At 37.8% G+C, this 18,047-nt stretch overlaps 1 protein-coding gene across 1 annotated transcript in view; it reads right to left on the reverse strand.

Annotated features, from left to right (window-relative positions):
* Wdr7 (WD repeat domain 7) overlaps positions 1-18,047 on the reverse strand; it is a 270,408-nt gene that overhangs the window by 95,724 nt on the left and 156,637 nt on the right. The window contains exon 20 of the mRNA XM_028774209.1: positions 13,758-13,979. Within this exon, the coding sequence (XP_028630042.1) occupies positions 13,758-13,979 (222 nt within the window). The remainder of the gene's footprint in view (positions 1-13,757; positions 13,980-18,047) is intronic.

Here is an 18,047-nt window from a genome sequence, read left to right on the forward strand (position 1 = left end):
CCTATGCCTATGCCTATGCCTATGCCTATGCCTATGCCTATGCCTATACGAGACAGTGTTTCTATCCCAGGCTTGTCTTGAACTCCTTATACAACCAAGGATGACTCTGAACTCATGGTCCTTTTTTACCACCTCTGGACCACTGGTATCACACACAGGCCTGTGACATATACCTAGTTTATATGGCACTGAGGATTAGACCTAAGGTTTCATGTATGATAGGCAAGCCCATGACTGAGACATGTCCTCAGCCAGTGTGAGTTTTAAAAAGAGCTATCCTTACTTTTCAAATGGTTCTAGAAACAATTCTAACACCAAAGTTTTAAAAGAATTTTATCTCAGGAGGTTTTGTAAATACTTTACACACACTGATTACTTCATCCTTGCAGAACTCTGAAAAATAGTTTCCTAGTTAAGGAAACTAATTCAGAAAGAACTTAAGATCATGCAGCTACTAAGTGATTGGGTCAGGGTTCAACCAAAGCAATTCGGTTTCAGAATAATTAAATTGTAATAAAAATGGCTGAATTATCTAACTAATTAGCTCAGAGGGTAGTATAAGTGCCATTTATTCATCCTGATTAGTTTCCATTATCTCTTCGCTTTGAAAATTTAACAAAAATGCATAGTCTGTACATTAAGATAATTTAATGATCAGAAGAACTACCATAAAATACTCAATTTAAAATAACTATAAAATATTCCATATTTTTTCAACTCTAGGTATACATCAAAATTACCTGTGAAAAATTTTAAACTAGCAAAGATAGCCAGATATGCAGTACACTCCTGTAATCCCCAAACTCAGATGCTTGACACAAGTAGACTATATATAGAAATCTAAGACTACTTTGGGTTACGTGATGAGAACTTATATTAAAAACATCAAAAGGAAAATAACAGATACCAGAGTCTTACTCTTGACTCTGTGAACAGGAGCTCCACAGAAGGCTCCAATACCTCATTGTTAAAATACTCTAGTTGTGACGTGAGAGCAGTGCCAGACTGGAGCTCATCACCGACATTAACGAGAGCTAATGGCAATTAGTGACATCCAAAAGTAGAGATGGAGGGAGGGAGGTGGTCAAGATAAGGTAACAGATGAGAAGAGCTGGTAAGAAACATGGAATGCATTAAGGAGAAGAAAGAACATTTCAGAGTGCATTAAGACCCAGAGTCAAAAGGAAAAGATAAATATGAGATCTCTATGGCCACAGCAGTAGCTCAGTAACATAAGTTGATGACTGAATAGTGAAAATATCTATTCTTTTAACATGGTCTATCCTTAGGAATTGCCATCTGTGCTCTGTGTGTCTGTGTCTGTGTGTCTGACTATAATTTTTGTAACTTTCAGATATACTAGTTTTTCCTTTTTTCCTTCCCTCCCTCCTCCTCCTCCTCTTCCTCCTCTTCCTCCTCTCTCTCTCTCTCTCTCTCTCTCTCTCTCTCTCTCTCTCTCTCTTTCTTGTTTTACTAACTGTAATTCAATGATGCTGTCCTCTCTTGCTGGTAAGTACCTGAGATGGAGGGCTGCATGCGCAGCAGTGTTGGGATGCTTGTGTAATCCCCAGACCCCTGACCCGCAACTAACACACATACAAGTAAGGGATTTATCTGAGATCTACTTTAGCTTTTTTCTCATTTAAATATGTAATAAAATTTAGGAAAGAGATTCATTATAAAATCAATCTCAATCTATATTAATATATTCATTTAATATACTCTTCAGGATTAGAAAGCACGGGAAGTATCTGGAGGATTACTTTCACAAAGGATACTATAAGCAGACACAATTAAACATATGCAGCACCGCAGCAATATAAAACTCTAGATGTACACTCATAAAATTAAAATATTCCTTTGGTAGGACTAACCGATGTTCTCTTTTGGTGGTACTCTAGTTCATCAAGAAGGATATCCCTCATTGAAAAACAATTATTTTAACCTCTACAACAAGACAGATCTTGTATATCCTTCTCTAGGGTCTAAGTAGGTGAGTCTGCATCACTTTACCCTCTACAAACCCTCTCCAATTCAACAGTTCCAGTTCATGTCCACATCCAGTGCTACTACCTACTATGGCCATCTCTGCCTTCTTGACGAGCAATCTCTAGGCTCCCACAAGGACCAGCCCTGCCTGCTCACAACTGCCTGTTTCCCCACCACATCTAACCTCTCCACCAGGCCAGATCTACCCCCATACTCCAAGTCTGAATCAGGGTGCATATTCTGCACACCAGCCCCAGACCCTGTGTCTGCCTAACTTTATTCCATCTAAGCCATTTGTACATTCTAAGCCCACCCTCCAACATATTCTTTCTTCTGCCTCAACCTGCTTTGTTGATATCAGACACAAAACTAACAACAACAGCAACAAAAATTAAACATGTCCAAGTCTTATCACAAAAACACAAACCATATGAAATATTATGCAAGTGTCTCCCCTCCAAAACATACCATCCATGTTGAAATGCCAGCCAATGAAAATTGCCTGCATGAACTCCAGGACACAGGATTTAAAAGAACAATCATAAACTTCATCAAGACATGTAAAGAAAACTCAAAGGAACAACAGCTCAATAAAAGGGACAGACATTTAAGGAAAATAAACAACTGAGTGACACCCAAGAAAACACAAACACAGAGCTGATGGAAATGACAGAGATGACCCACAACTTGAAAACAACATCCAATACAGAGCTAGAAACACTGGAGAGGGCTCAAGATGAAATGAAGAGGGAATTACAAAGCCTAACAATTCAACTGGAAAACACAAAGGAAAGCCTTACAAGGAGAATGAACAAGTCAAAAGATAAATATCAGGTCTAGAAGTTAAATTATATGATCATAAACAAAGAATACAAAGAAAGGAAAGTACAGAAAATGTAGGACACCATGAAAAGACAAAACCTTCCAATTACATGCATAGAAGAGAGTGAAAAACCCAAGTCTATGGCATAGACGAGATCTTCCACAAGATTATAAAAGAATGCTTCCACAACCCAAGGAAAGACACATCCATACAGATACAACATCACACAGAACACCAAACAGATAAGATGAAAAATGAAAATCTTCACAATGTATCACAGTTAAAACACCAAGCATGAACAACAAAAGCAATAACCCTCAAACCACATGTTACATATAAAGGAAACCCATCAGAATAACAGCTGACTTCTCTAATGAAACTTTGAAAGTCAAAGGATCCTGGAGCAATGCATTCAAATCCTAAAAGACCATGGTGGCAAAACCTAGACTCGTCAACCTACAAAATTATCTACTACACTTGAAAGTGTTTTAATCATCATTCTACTGCTCTGAAGAGGCACCAAAGACCAAGAAATATTATGAAATAAAGCATTCAGTTAGGGACTTGCTTATAGTTTCAGAGGTTTAGTCTACTATCATCATGTAAGAGAGCATGGCAGCATGAAGGCTGGTGCTAAAGCAGTAGCTGACAGCTATATCCTGATCCATAGGTGGGGGGAGGATTAAACCTGATACGAGCTTTTGACACTTTGAAGGCCATCCCCAGTGACATATTTCCTCCAACAGGCTACTGTCTTAGTTAGGGTTTCATTGAGGACAGCATTTAACTGGGGCTGGCTTACAGTTTCAGAGATTCAGTCCATTATCATAGCAAAGAGCATGGCAGAGTCCAGGCAGACAAGATGCTGAAGAAGGAACTGAGAGTTCTACATCCTGATCTGAAGGCAGCCAAGAAGAGACTGTCTCTTCTGTACTGGGTGGAGCTTGAGCACTAGGAGCCCTCAAATCCCACCTACACAGTGACATACTTCCTCCAAAAAGGCCACACCTATTCCAACAAGACCACACCTCCTAATAATGCCAGTTTCCAAGGGTCAAGCATATTCAAACCACCACAGCCACATTTACTCCAATAAGACAACATCTCCTAAACCTTCTAATCATCTCAAACAGTTGTACCTCCTGATGACCACAGGCATTCACATATATGAGAATATGGGGGACATTCTTATTCAAACTACCACAAAGAACAAAGAAATAATTTCCATGGTATAGATATAAACAGTCTGAAAATTATCTAGCCAATGAACCAAAACTAAAGAAAATAGAGGAAATCTTTGTACTGAAGAGAGGAAATTAGCATAGCCAAGATACTCTCAAATCAAAACAAAGCCATAATTACTAAACCATGAAATATCACTGAGAACACTAACAAGACCACCAAAAATCAACAACACAGTGACCACCATTGAGACCACCACACACAAAAACTAGTGTAGTGGAGCATAGAATGGAGAATGACAGGGTACAAGTGATTTGATAGAGAAAATGGGAAATGTGGGGGGAGGGGGGACTTTAATTAGAAGGGGAGAGGAAGATAAACATAGAAGGAGAGAGGAGGACAATGTTAGAGTATTTGAAAGGGTCAGAAGAAATCACACTAATAGCTAGCTATATACCTAATAAGACCAAATAGTACAGGGAAATTTGTCTATAAATATTCATAAATAGTTTAAATGAAGTCCTCCCATTTGGGCTGACAATACTCCCTCTCTTTGGAGGCAAAGACCTTCTAACAAAACCCCAGCACTAGGGAGGCATAAGATTCTCTCTTCTGAGTTACTGGTCAAAGTTTCCAAAATACTCCCAAAACATTACATTTTGCTTGGTTGCCCCCTAGAGTGGAAAGTAAGTTCCTGTTACTGAAGACAGTGTACTTCAGACACAGGGCCTATAGGCCCCTGAGCTGAAACTGGTTGCAATCCTCCTTCCTGGGGACTAACTTTTATCATACTAGAAACCTTTATTATAGATTCCAAAGGAGGAAAGCAACCAACAGTCCTACCCAGCTATGATATTTATGAACCACAAAAAGACCAGCATGGCATGGTAACTAAGGGTGCAGTAGTGGCACAATACCCTGGTGGCAACCAATAATTGGACATAAGACCAGCTCTACAAGGGGGATTTCCAAGAGGGAAAGCATACCTGGTACTGAAAACCTAGCCAACTGGAGCTAGTGAACTCAGGGATATTAGAAGAGAACATACAACTGCCCCTTTACTAAACAAGTATAATCCCTAACTATAGTCTAAATATTTGCCTTTATAACCACTCAGAACAACAATTCTTTTTGCAACTGTCAGAGGAAATTACAGAAAACCACAACCAGATAAAATCCAGAATTGGAGAACACAGTCCCAAAGGAGACATCTATAATACAACTCCTGACCCTAAGACTCAGGAATCACTGAAGCAGAGGGGACAGAAAGATTGCAGAAGAATAGAAAGTTTGCATTAAGAGTGTGTCTCCTAGGAATGTCAGAGATACATTAAGTCTCTCTAACATGATGACCCAATACAAGCTAAACATGGTCAACATCAACAGACATGCTAATGTGGACTGAAGGAAGTCCAGGAGGACTGGCAACTAAGGAATGAAACTAAGGAGCTGGGCAGTGGTGGCATACGCCTTTAAACCCAGCACTTGGGAGGCGGAGGCAGACTGATTTCTGAGTTCGAGGCCAGCCTGGGTTCCAGGACAGCCAGGACTATATAGAGAAACCCTGTCTCGAAAAAACCAAAAAAAAAAAAAAAAGAAACTAAGGAATGCTGAGAGTAGGAGAAATAGTCTTTCCAAGGGAAGAGCACACCAATTGATTATCGAAAACCAAATGGTCATCCCTGAATACATAGACACCAGTAACATTGCAGAAACTGAACAGGCTCTGTTTAGAAATTTATTTGTATACACATATGCATATACAATGTAGCAACAATTAATGAAAAAAAAAGGCCATGAATTTGAAAGAGAGACAGGGTGGTGATATGGTAGGGATTAAAGGAAGAAAATGGAGAAGAATTTACAGTACAATCTCAATAATACAAGATAATATAAAAGAATTATTTTGACAAAGTTTTACACTAGTCCTTATCCATTATTATTTTAATGACTTTCTTTTGAAAGTGGAATGGAATCTAGGTAGTCTTTTCCTAAGATAAAAGCAAAAATGCACATCATTATGGTCTTTTCCAGGCACTGTCTAGAGATCATATACCATAGCCAGCTGGAGAGCTTGTCATTACACTATCTGTAATGACCGAATAAAGAAAAAGAAATGCTTTCCTTAGTCTAAGTGTTCACACCAAAGCTGAAAGCCCTTTTCAAACTAGAGATGCATGTGGATTTTATGTGCTTTTGCATCCTGTCAGCACCCGCTCATCCCTAGGTGAAAGACTCTAGATATTCACATCTGCAGACAGCCTGGTACTCACTGAACACCTTCAGCTTTCGCACCAGCACAGCTAAGCTTTGCTTATTTATAACTGTGGAATGATGAATATACTATGTATTACAGTTTGAACACAGCGGTTCTAGTCTAGGTTTGGCATTTTAGAGTTAAGAGATTAACTTTGAATTACCCTATAGCTAGGAGAAAGAGTAATTCCTCTCTCAGACGTTATATGCTATCAAACAAAAGCCCAGTGCTGGTGTGGGTTAACTCTCATTTAGTTATTGGCCAATGTTATTCTACAAGCCAACACAAATAAGATATTGACACTTTTCTAGATCACCCTCCATAACTGATGGTACAACTCTCTTACTGAGGACATATACTTGAATCACAAAATATAGAGAAATCAAGCAGGCATTCACATGACAGTTTCATCCCTACTACCTAGCTTTCACAGTACTAGAAGGTACCAGGCATGCTACTGGGGAAGAAAAGTCAACAGTATTGCCCAGCTGTGAATCCTGCGAACTATAATAACAACTGGCCTGGGGAAATGTGCCTGTTGGTCCAGTAGTGGCATAAAGACATGGTGATAGGTAATTAGTTTCTGGGTGGATTTTAGGCCTACTCCACAAGACAGAACCTGTTACTAGTTTTCTTTGTTGCTGTTGTTGTTAAGTGGATGTAATATTAAACTGTTCCCTAAAAGTTTGCGTAATACCTATATATTAGTGTGTAAACCTTCAGAAGAGAACATTCTTTTTGCAGTAGATGATGGTTAGTTAGTAAAGAGCTGGTCAACATGCAGAGATTAAGAGACTGTGCAGTGCTCAGCACTAAATGAGAGATCTATATCTACATCTATCTATGTCTATGCCTATGTCTATATATCTTAGAAGGTTCAGGAATCAAAGGAAAAGGGTCAGAATGATTCTGACTAAGGAGAAGAGAATTGGTGTGAAACAGCGTGTTCTGTACCCGACATGCCATTGCACATGTGAATTCATGGCAGCTGTATGTACAGACCTACATAAAGTCAAATCAGCACAACCCCAGCATGGGTGGGGAGGGGCTCACAAAGTCCCATTTCCTAGCTTAGGAGTTATTGGCAACTGATGGCTGTAGGGGAGGAAAAGTCAGTTTTCTTTAGGGAGGTGCCCTCGATAGGCTGCCTTTGCTTCAGCAGCTAGCCCTATATTCATGCACTTGATAGGAATAACAGATTAAAACAGCATATTTGCAGTGTGGAACAAGACACCTGGCAAAGAGAAAATACTCACTCATAACCTATCAAAAGTGTGCTTCATACTATGTCAGGTGAGAAAAAATATTTATCTTTAAGTGTAATAAGAAATATGAAGGGGCTCGAAGATGGCTCAGTGGTTAAGAGCACTGACTGCTCTTCCAGAGGTTCTGAGTTCAATTCCCCGCAACCACATGGTGGCTCACAGCCATCTGTAATGGGACCTGATGCCCTCTTCTGGTGTGTCTGAAGACAGCTACAGTGTACTCATATGTATACAATAAATAAATCTTAAAAAAATATATAGAGAGATTGGAATCAAAAGGTCCCTTCCTCTAATCATTTCTGTACTGATAAAAAGGGGAACTAGAGTACATGCAAGACCATCATATACTATGGTAGACTCAGGGAAAGCTGTCTGTCCCTACTTCTCAGACTGGGGACAGACTCCCACAAAAAAATGGGAGTGTTAGCAGTTCACATATTTTAGTTGAGTCCCTCTGAAGGTTCCTCTCTAAGGTGAGTAAAGAAGAAGCATCCTAGGTCACAGTCTGTTCTCAGGGCACCTCTAATTCAATGGCTAAGTGACATAAGTTACTAAAGTTGAGACCTGTGCCCAGTAGACAAAAGCTTAAGAGGTCAAGAAGTCCCAGGGTTCCCTAAGATCGGCAAAGGCTTTCTTTGCAACAGAAACTTAGCTCAATATCTCCCCTGGCCAATTCTCCTTCTTTCCTTCCCTTGAAGCTATTGATCCCAAGAACAGTCTTAGACACAAATCAGCTTTTGAGTCTGCCGCCTAGAGAAATGACTTATAACACCTGCCTAAAGTAAAGAATCCAATGAGAGATCAAAGCAGATTTACTACAGATGTGCCAGCATAATTCTATAATTACAAAATGAGCAGAAAAGACCAAAAAACAAATGGAGCAAAAGATCTACAATATGATACCATAAATAATACTCTAAAATAGTCTGAGGCCTCATTTGTGTATTAGAAAAGAAGAGGGGGAGGAGGAGGAAGAGGAGGAAGAGGAGGAGGAGGAAGAAGAGGAAGAAGAGGAAGAAGAGGGGAAGGAGGGGGAGGAGGAGGAGGAGGAAGAGGAGGAAGAGGAGGAAGAGGAGGAGGAGGAATCATCATCATCAACATCATCTTCACTGGATTCACTTAATATAAAACAAGAGGGAGCCCACTCTCACAGAGAGGAGAGTAGGAAATGGGGGTGAACTTTCTGGAATGCTTGGTATCTGGAAGCAGACTCATTGAACCAAAGGGGACGTTCAGGTGAAAACAGGTTCCCTCACTTATTTCTTAGAGCATACTGCAACCAAAAAGGAACTAAATAACTCAAGGACACATGGAAACAGTGTAACCTATTCTAGGCTTCTCGTTAATTTCAGAGTTTTTACAGCTTTTCTTTCACGTTATTTCAATAAATACATCAGGTGTAAGTTCAAGATGGGAGTTTTCACTTCTTGTTCCTGCCACCATGCTATCCCTGATTCTGAAAAGCTAAGCCAAAATAAAACAAGTTGCATTGGACATGGTGTTTTATTACAGCAACAAAAAAGTAATTAATATAATTAAAGTAATTAAAGTTCATCAAATATTGCATGTTAATGGCCTTATCTCAAAATTATAATTATTACTCATTCAATAAGAGACCAAATAGAATAAATATTTAATGGTAATGATGCATTCTAACTGCCATAGAACAAGACAGAAACAGAGGAGGAAGACAGCATTATGGTTGATTAATATTATATATGACAGACTGAAAGGAGATAAGCAAGATACCAGGCAGTTAGACATCTATTTCCAAACAGCAGAACAAGACTTAAACTTAATCAAGATATTCCTATTTGAAAAATGAAGGTCTCAAAAATCATGTGTTACTATAGGCAAGTCCATCACCAATGAACATGAGACCTTTCAATAAAATATAGGGTTATGCTATGGAAATTAAGAGCAAATACATGATTACATTTAAAATATTTTATACCTGGGTTGGGAAGACATCTCCGTTTGTAAAGAGCTTGCTTTGCAAGCCTAAGGACCTGGTTAAATCCCCAGAGTCTGCATTTTAAAAAGTCAGACATGAAGATACATGCTTATAAGCCCAGTTCTGAGGAGGTACAGATGAGCAGCTCTCTGAGAGTCACTGGCACCAGCACAGCCTACCTGTAGAGTTTCAGGCCAGTAGAATCCTTGACTAAAGAAGTTTTAGAGTCAGATGGACCCTGAGAAATGATACCTGACAATGTCCTCTAGCTTTCATGTGTATGTATTCACACATGTACAGGGAGACACATATATGTGCACTCATATGACAATAAGTGTATGCACATGTACAAATATCTCATGACTATTAAAATAATGTAAGGTAAATCTAATTTAAAAAAAATAGGAAAGGCATTTTAGAACCAGGTCTAGGCAGTACTGCATCATATAATTTAACATAGGATTTCTTGCTAGAAGTCTCTGAAAAAAATCAATCATTTCCTAAAAAAGGAAACTATCATAATTATAATTTGCCAAAGAAACAGAAACTTCATCTCTTTCCATATCCAGTCCAATATGCAAAGTTCTCAAAGAGTATACCATGTTCTAAAACCCTTAGATTGTTAAAATGTCTGGTATCTTTTGTCATCCCTGGGATGGTGAAGGATGGACAAAAACTCCTTAATACAGCAAATTTCAGTCAGTGGTTCAGAAACACTTCAGGCCCGAAACACACATTAAGATCATTTCACATGTAGTGCTTTCCAGAAGTCTAGGATTTCAGTACTAGCACTGTAACGGCTAATCTTGACTGTCAACCTGACTACATTTAGAATCAACTCAATCCAGAGCGGTTGAGTAGACCTGTAAAAGATTTTTTTTTGGCTCATTTGAGGTTAGAAGATTTGGTTAGATGATGGTTTCCTTTTTTAGGAAATGATTGATTTCTCAGAGACTTCTAGCAAGAAATCCTATGTTAAATTATATGATGCAGTACTGCCTAGACTTGGTTCTAAAATGCCTTTCCTATTTTTTTTTTAAATTAGATTTACCTTACATTATTTTAATAGTCATGAGATAGTTGTACATGTGCATACACTCATTGTCATGTGAGTACACATGTATGTGTCTCCCTGTACATGTGTGAGTACATACACATGAAAGCTAGAGGGCGTTGTCAGGTATCATTTCTCAGGGACCATCTGACTCTAAAACTTCTTTAGTCAAAGATTCTAACCCTAGATTTGGATCATTTGAGTCAGAAGACCCACCTCAAAGCTGCCCTTTGGGTGGCAGCCCATAAAACAGAGCATGGAAGAAGGAAGCTTTTGCTTTTGGCCGACTTGCCCTCACTTTCACTGGCAAATTTGTCTGGCAAATCCTGTTGCTTAGGCATTACTATACCACTACGAACCTAACTGCTTCAGAATTCAAAGAATGAAGACCTACTGAGACATCCAGCCTCATAAACAACTAATGGGTTCTTAGCTTTTCCACTGGAGACAGCCATTGTCCAGTGTTCGGCTAGGAAGGCCAGAGTAAGCCGCTCTAATAAATTCTGTGTGTGTGTGTGTGTGTGTGCATTATAAATGTTTATTCTGTCACTTCTGTTCCTCTAGGTCAGTGGTTCTCAGCCTGCCTAGTGCTGTGATCCTTTAATGCAGTTCCTCATGTTGTGGTGACCCCTCAACTATAAAATTTTTTTATTCTACTTCATAACTGTAATTTTGCTACTGTTATGAATCTTAATATAAATATCTGATATGCAGGATATCTGATATATGACCCCCAAAAGGTCATGACCCACAGGTTGCAAACCATTGCTCTAGAAAAGCCTGACTAATACAGTTGGCAGTACTAAAGAAACAGAAGTATAAAGATGATTTTTTTTAAAGTATCTGGAACAGACTTTCCACTTTGTTGATATATCCAATTACTGAAGACTCACCTAGATTCATGTAGAGCATTAAAAATTCATGGTGTGAACTATTTAAAGAACTTACCTACTAAAAGAACTTATCAAGATAAATGTCTTTGACTATCCTGATGTACTTACTATGAAGAGCAAGGAATTCAGTGACTCTAGGCATAAAACTTTTGCAGAAAAATAAGTAAAATAGTGATGCTGGCTGGTTGAGTCTAGCATCTCTGCAAAGAATGAGCTCCACAAACAAACAAAAAGCCAACAAACATCTAGCATCATCCCAGTATATAGTGACAAGGAAAAGAATGAACTCAGAGATTTCCATGAACTGCTCCAGACATGCAGTCCAAAGGTTTCTAAGTATGCCCTGGAAGAGACTCTTCTCTCCAGCATCCACAGAGCTCAGCTGAATGAGGAGAAGACTAGGGCCTGGTTTACAGGGCGGAGTGTAAACGGCAGCACTGCACCCCTCTGAGCCCTTAAAGACAGCAGTGAAAGGCTAGTACTGGACTCGCAGGGCTGCAGCCTATAAGCAAGTCTAATAAACGTCTCTTTAGTGTATATTTTAGCATATATTATATAGTCTTCCTTTGTTTTTTTCTTTTAGTGCTTTTCCTCTAAAGAACCCTGACTAATATAAACATCCTTTAAAATTCCTTATTAAATCCCCAAAACTTCATTGGAAAAAGAAATCTCCATTTCTGTCCTGCCACAACTTTTCCTTTTCCCTTAACCGTTTCTTCTTTTTCTAGTTATAGTTTTCTAGTGTGCAAATCGATTTAAGATAAGACCTATGGAAGTACATTCATGAATCTCAGACTTTTATATAGACAAACCATGGGTTAAAAATGATATGAGAAGTACTCTACAAATCCTGAATAATGAGATATAAATTAATCCATAGAACAACTAACCATACCCATAACACATACACATAATTTAAATAAAAATTGACATTTAAAAAAATTAATCTTTTAAAAGAAGAACATCTCCTGATATCAGCAGGATTATACATTGCCCTTAAATGATGTTACAATTCAGCAGGGGCTGTAGATAAACAATTTTACTCCTGGCATTCCAAAGGAAGAAGCAGGCAGATCTTTGTGAGTTCCAGGCCAGCCAGGGTTACATAGAAAGACCATGTCTCAAAAATTAAATAAATAAAAAGATGTCCCAACTCATTAGAAATGCTTCTGTGACACGGGAAGAAGACATTGGTCTTACTTGAAAGAGGTTCAACACCAACAGGCCTCGTTACAAAACACCTTACATCCACTGTTCCCATGCACAGCACTCACAGAACTGCAAGACCCGTGAGAAGAATTGCAATAGTTGTATCGCTTTAAAATTGTTATTGAGATTTTTTTTTTTTAATTACAGAGGCCATTCATGCTAGTTCTATTTTCTATGTTCCATCGCTGGTGCAACTTTGCAAATCCTATCCAGTGGCAGTGACATGGTTTTCCAGAAATTATTTTACAAGTTTTTAATTGAAACTAGCTTTTGTGAGTGAGGATGCTCCGAAAATACACTTGTGTCTGAAAGCACAGACTGGCTGATTAGAACTGCACTGGCATCTAGAGGTTAGGATGCTGCAGATTCAGAGGCTTAATTATCTTATTCCAGGTGAGCTTTAGTTCTCTAAATAGCCATTCCTTGCCACCCCGATGTAAGAACTAGCACCTGTGTAGGAGAGATTAAAAACCTTTTGGAATCTATTAAGTTAGCAAACCTCTAGCTTCCATCAACTCAAAAGCTAAGAATATCATCAGATGGCTTCAGAGACTGTAACTGTATTGCTGATGTGGCTACTGATGTAGTTTTAAATTAGTTGTTTACTTTCTTCTCTCTGTTACTATAAAACTTCATGAAACTACTTTCAGAAGAGAACAAGGGACTGGGGTAACCTAGCTCTGTGTTCTCTGGGCCATGGACACTCAAATCTAAAACACAACCTCTATTAATTAACTATTGTTTTTGACGTGAGTGCTGCAGTGTATATGTGCATGGGTTTGTGTGTGTGTGCTTGTGTGTGTGCTCATACATGTGTACACATGCATGTGTATGCACACATGCTTTCAAACATTTTGGAGAAGACTCTTGATCAATAATTTAAGAGCACAAATTTCAGGAATGTGTTCTTTAGAGAAGAACTGAAAACATCAAGTTTTAACTTTAAAATGAAACTCGAGCAATTATAACTAAAGAGCAATGAAGCCAGAGTGGTATGGTACTCTTTCCTAACCTCACTTACTATTACAGATAAGCTAAAACCTCAGGATACAGTCAATCTTTTGATATTGTGTTAACAAAGACAATGTCTTAAAAATCAAGTGGATCAGCATCAGAAATCTGAGAACTTACAAGTATGTCTGGCCAGTGAGTAGTTGGAGCCTCCACTTGTCAAGCCAAATCCTTCAGGAATTTGACTAGAGCTTCGAGGTCTGGTCAGCAGTTTCGGTGGTTCAATTTCAGCTCCAAATTCTGCCCCTATCACTCCCAGGAGAACAATAGCCGTGGCCTGCTTCCTTCTTTCTTCATAAGAAGTGGAAATTTTTTTCATTTGTGGAACACTTGATAAGCAACCTAAAGACCAAAATATAGGAATTCAAATTGAAAGAATACCATTACAAAAAGTCTATGTGTTTGGAAGAACATTGTAGATTACGCACTTCAGAAAGAATAGTTATTTTCAGAAAATGGCACTGGGACACCAGAGTGGGACAAGAATCTGTCAATGCTTCACACAGATGAAAGCGCCTTGTCAATAGCTCTCAAGTCAAGTGCAGAAAGCTCCAAATATTTATGGATTTATTCCTTAAAACATGCTAATTCCCTATAAATTTGAGTTATTTCTCCTTTTAATACCATGAGCAATCTTATGTGTTCATTTCAGATCACGTGTGCACTGTTTTATCATGAAGCTCCTCTGATGTTACAAAATGACAACATAACTCTTAAGGTCATGAAAAAAATCACATCTCATTTCTTACATCTTCTATAAAATTGCAGTATTAGATGTTTAAAAATATTTTGTACTAAGAAAAATTTTCAATCTATATATAACATTACATTTTTCCACTTCACGGAAATGTTTGTAAAGACAAAAGAAATATTAATTAGAAATATTAACAAGTATTAAAAAAGGAGGAAAGAATGGAAAAGCTTCAGGACACTAGAGAAGAAACATCAATAGTCACTTCCTCTGTTTAAAAGGACCTGAATTCTAGACAAAGTCACATTTAACAGTTTGATAACCTAGATCTCTGTGCATTCACTGAAACCCAACCTTCTTTACGTACACAAGGAGTCAGAGCTCATAGCAACTGCAACTAGAGTCATCTTCTGTGGCACTGTATGCTTTACTCTTTACACAGGGTTCTGGAAATAGGAAGCAACTCGCTCCCCTCCCCCACGCCTCAGCAGGAGCGTGCTCCACAACAATAGTTCAAAGGAAAGCTCTATTCCGCAGTTGCACTGATTGTTCTGTCAGCTGACCTCTGCAGAAGGGAATTGCTAACTGCTGCCTCGCTCCTTAGCTGACAAATGAATGATCGCAGCTCCATCTATTTTCACTATGGCTGCCTCTAGCCCAGGTGCTCAGACAGAGAGCCCGGTGTGACATCTTAGATCAAGATGAATTGGCACAAACTCCTGATCCAAGATTGTTTTATACCATTTAATTTAGTTTCTTCCCCTGCTTGGATGAGCACAGCTCTGGTTATGGATTTCTATTCTAATGTACTGAAGCAGGCCCTGAAAGAAGCCGATGAAGCAGCTGCTAGAGCAAGGGACTGCAGGGATACTGATCAATAGGCAAGGCATTGACCCCAGCCGCTCAGCCTCTGCAACGCCAGGCTGGTGGGGGAGGGGCGCAGCAGTACACATGGGCAGCTTCCAGTAGGAAATTAAACAAGGGGCATTTGAAGAGTTCCACTCTCACCCTGGCCCCCACCTTCTCTATGTCCCTTCTGTTTAATTACCTCAATCTTGTCTTAACTCCCACTCCTGAGGAGGGAATTAAGACTTTACATCAGTTTAATTCAGTACTTTCTGTCAGCCATTTATACATTTTATCCCTAAACTAATAGTAAGGATTGTAACAGGTGCCCTCTGCTAAGTGGCAAAATATGAAATCCTAATTACATCACTTGGTGTAATTTAAAGTTTGGCATGTGCTTGGGCTCATAATAACACTGTCGAAACAGTTATTAACTCTAGTGGTGCTAACATTCAGTATTTAATTTTTATAATCACTCAAATGTAAAAAGATAGCCCTTTGTGAACAAGGAAATAAAAAAAGAAGCCCCACTGAGAGAGACACTGAGCACTGAGTGACTAAGAGGCCAGATGCATCACTGGTGCTGTGCCAAAAATAACGGCAAACCTGCCTTTAGTTTCCGGGATTTGGAAATGTCTTTCCTTTATTGGTCTGGTCTACATTTTCTGTTTAAAAAAAAATGTGTTAATTAGCTGCAATGTTTTCCTATAAATGAAACTGCCGATCAAAAGGGAGATCTGGAGATGTTAAAAATAAAATAATTCTTTAAATATAAGTCTTCCCACAGTTTCATGAAAATCTGGTTTGTTTGTTTTTTTTCACAGAGACATGGCTCCATTTAATCATGCTAAAGGGTGACATAGAGATCCATTTTCTTGACAGGACAGTTGATCACCCTATCACAGTAAGAAAATTAATACCTTCAACTACCCTGTGCAGAAAATAGAAGGAACTGGATGGTGAGGGACATAAATGTCTTGTATTGAAGTTGCAAACAGAAAATACATTCTGTGTGGGCATGATGCTTCCTGATGACTGGGCGACTCTTAACACAACATGAGGGGTTTGATTTCATTAAAACAACCATTTAATTCATAGGGTTTCTCAAAAGGACACAACTGTCTTTAGATTTAGCATAATTGACTCCAGATTTACAGGAACAAGAATAAACACTTTGCTTACAGCTTAACTGGAGGACAGGTAAAATATTTGAGAAGTTTAAGCTATTAAAAGGGCTCTGAGATATTGATTACTTCATTTAAAAAGCAGTTGGAGGGTGCAACTGAGAGGTCAAGATAAATGTAACAATTTGAAGCACTTTACTAAATAACTCTAAAGATCATGTTAATTGGCTTTGTGCAGTTCTGGGGTAAAATTAATTTTATCCTAGCTTACAATAAAAGGATTAAAAGACATATTAAGTTCTTCAGCTTTAACTGGAATAGGAATCAATGGACTTGAATTAAAGCTAAAGGCGGTTTTATGAGAGATGAACTACCAGTAGATACTTTATATCTGCAATTAGCCATATATTGATAGAAGATTGTTATTGTATTAGGTATTAAATCCGTAGATAAGTAGATTCCACCAATTTACTACTCTGATAAAATACTTTAGGAATTCTGTGGTTTGATATAGGAAAACTGTTTTTTAAAAAATCAATTCTTTGTTTAGAACTGCATATCATAATGCTTTTTAGTTGACTTTTAGGAAATTCTAGTCAAAATTAATGAACAATGTGGTTGAATTCCATTGAGGTTCCATTGAAATTGTAACAGTATGTAAAACATGTCGGACTTTACAAACATACCACTAGAATTTTTAAAGCTGTTACATTATTTTAACACTGGTCATAGAACAGTAATTTTTGTCAGAAGTTTTTGGTATACTATAGAGTCCAATACAATAGTGACATTCATAATAATGTGAATATTTTACAAATCTGAATTAAAAATATGAATTAAAATGTACTAAAAATTCATCCTGGAAGCTCAGAAACATCTATTTGTTTTTGGTAGATATAAATAGTAAAAATAAATATCAAATGTTTTTCTTTAGTTAAACATGTCTTAGAATTACATATATAAAATGAGATGTGACACCTAACAAAGAGAAAATTATTTGCACTTAACAAGACATATATCATTATATAGCTTATCAAAACAAAAGATGTTTTTATAAAAAGAAAAATGATTTATAGATATATCCATGGCAGCTGATGAAATTATTTTAAGTAATTTAGATTAAGCTAGGAAATATTTTTAGATTCTGGTTCCTATAGGCTTGTTTTATTTGAAATAACTTTTTTTTTGCTAATACTAGGCTTTAATAGTTAAAGAAAAATAATAATTTTTTTTACAATGTGTGGCATTAGAACAACCTATCTTGACATACTAAAGACTCTATGACTATGAATTCCCAGAGCTGCAACAGATTTCTATTTTTTGACTAGAAAAATAGTCTTCTAAAATTTTCAATTTATCTATTTCTGGCTTCTCAAGGCTGAAGACATTTAAAATGTCATGTGACAATATTAGCAAATATTGACCATGAAAAGGATAGAAAATGCGACACCAGGTGAAGTTGAACTGAATATGACACACGGCAGTGAAATCAAAAGGCTTTCAAATCAGATTCCAAAAAGTTGGGCAAATGGTCTCTGAGATGTACAATAACCAAAATCATCATCATTTTGACTGACTTCTATCTTACCTGATAGACCCGGTACCTAATGGAATATTAACAATTCATTGTTAAGGTGTGCCATTTCATCATCATTATATGCTGTTTATTAACTCTCTCTATATAGATACTCAATATATGTGATTATATCCCCACATATAAATATCTGACATTCTTAGTGAGGCTTTCAA

The sequence above is a fragment of the Grammomys surdaster genome, unplaced genomic scaffold, assembly GCF_004785775.1.
Source record: "Grammomys surdaster isolate TR1022 unplaced genomic scaffold, NIH_TR_1.0 239, whole genome shotgun sequence".
Classification (NCBI taxonomy): Eukaryota; Metazoa; Chordata; class Mammalia; order Rodentia; family Muridae; genus Grammomys; species Grammomys surdaster.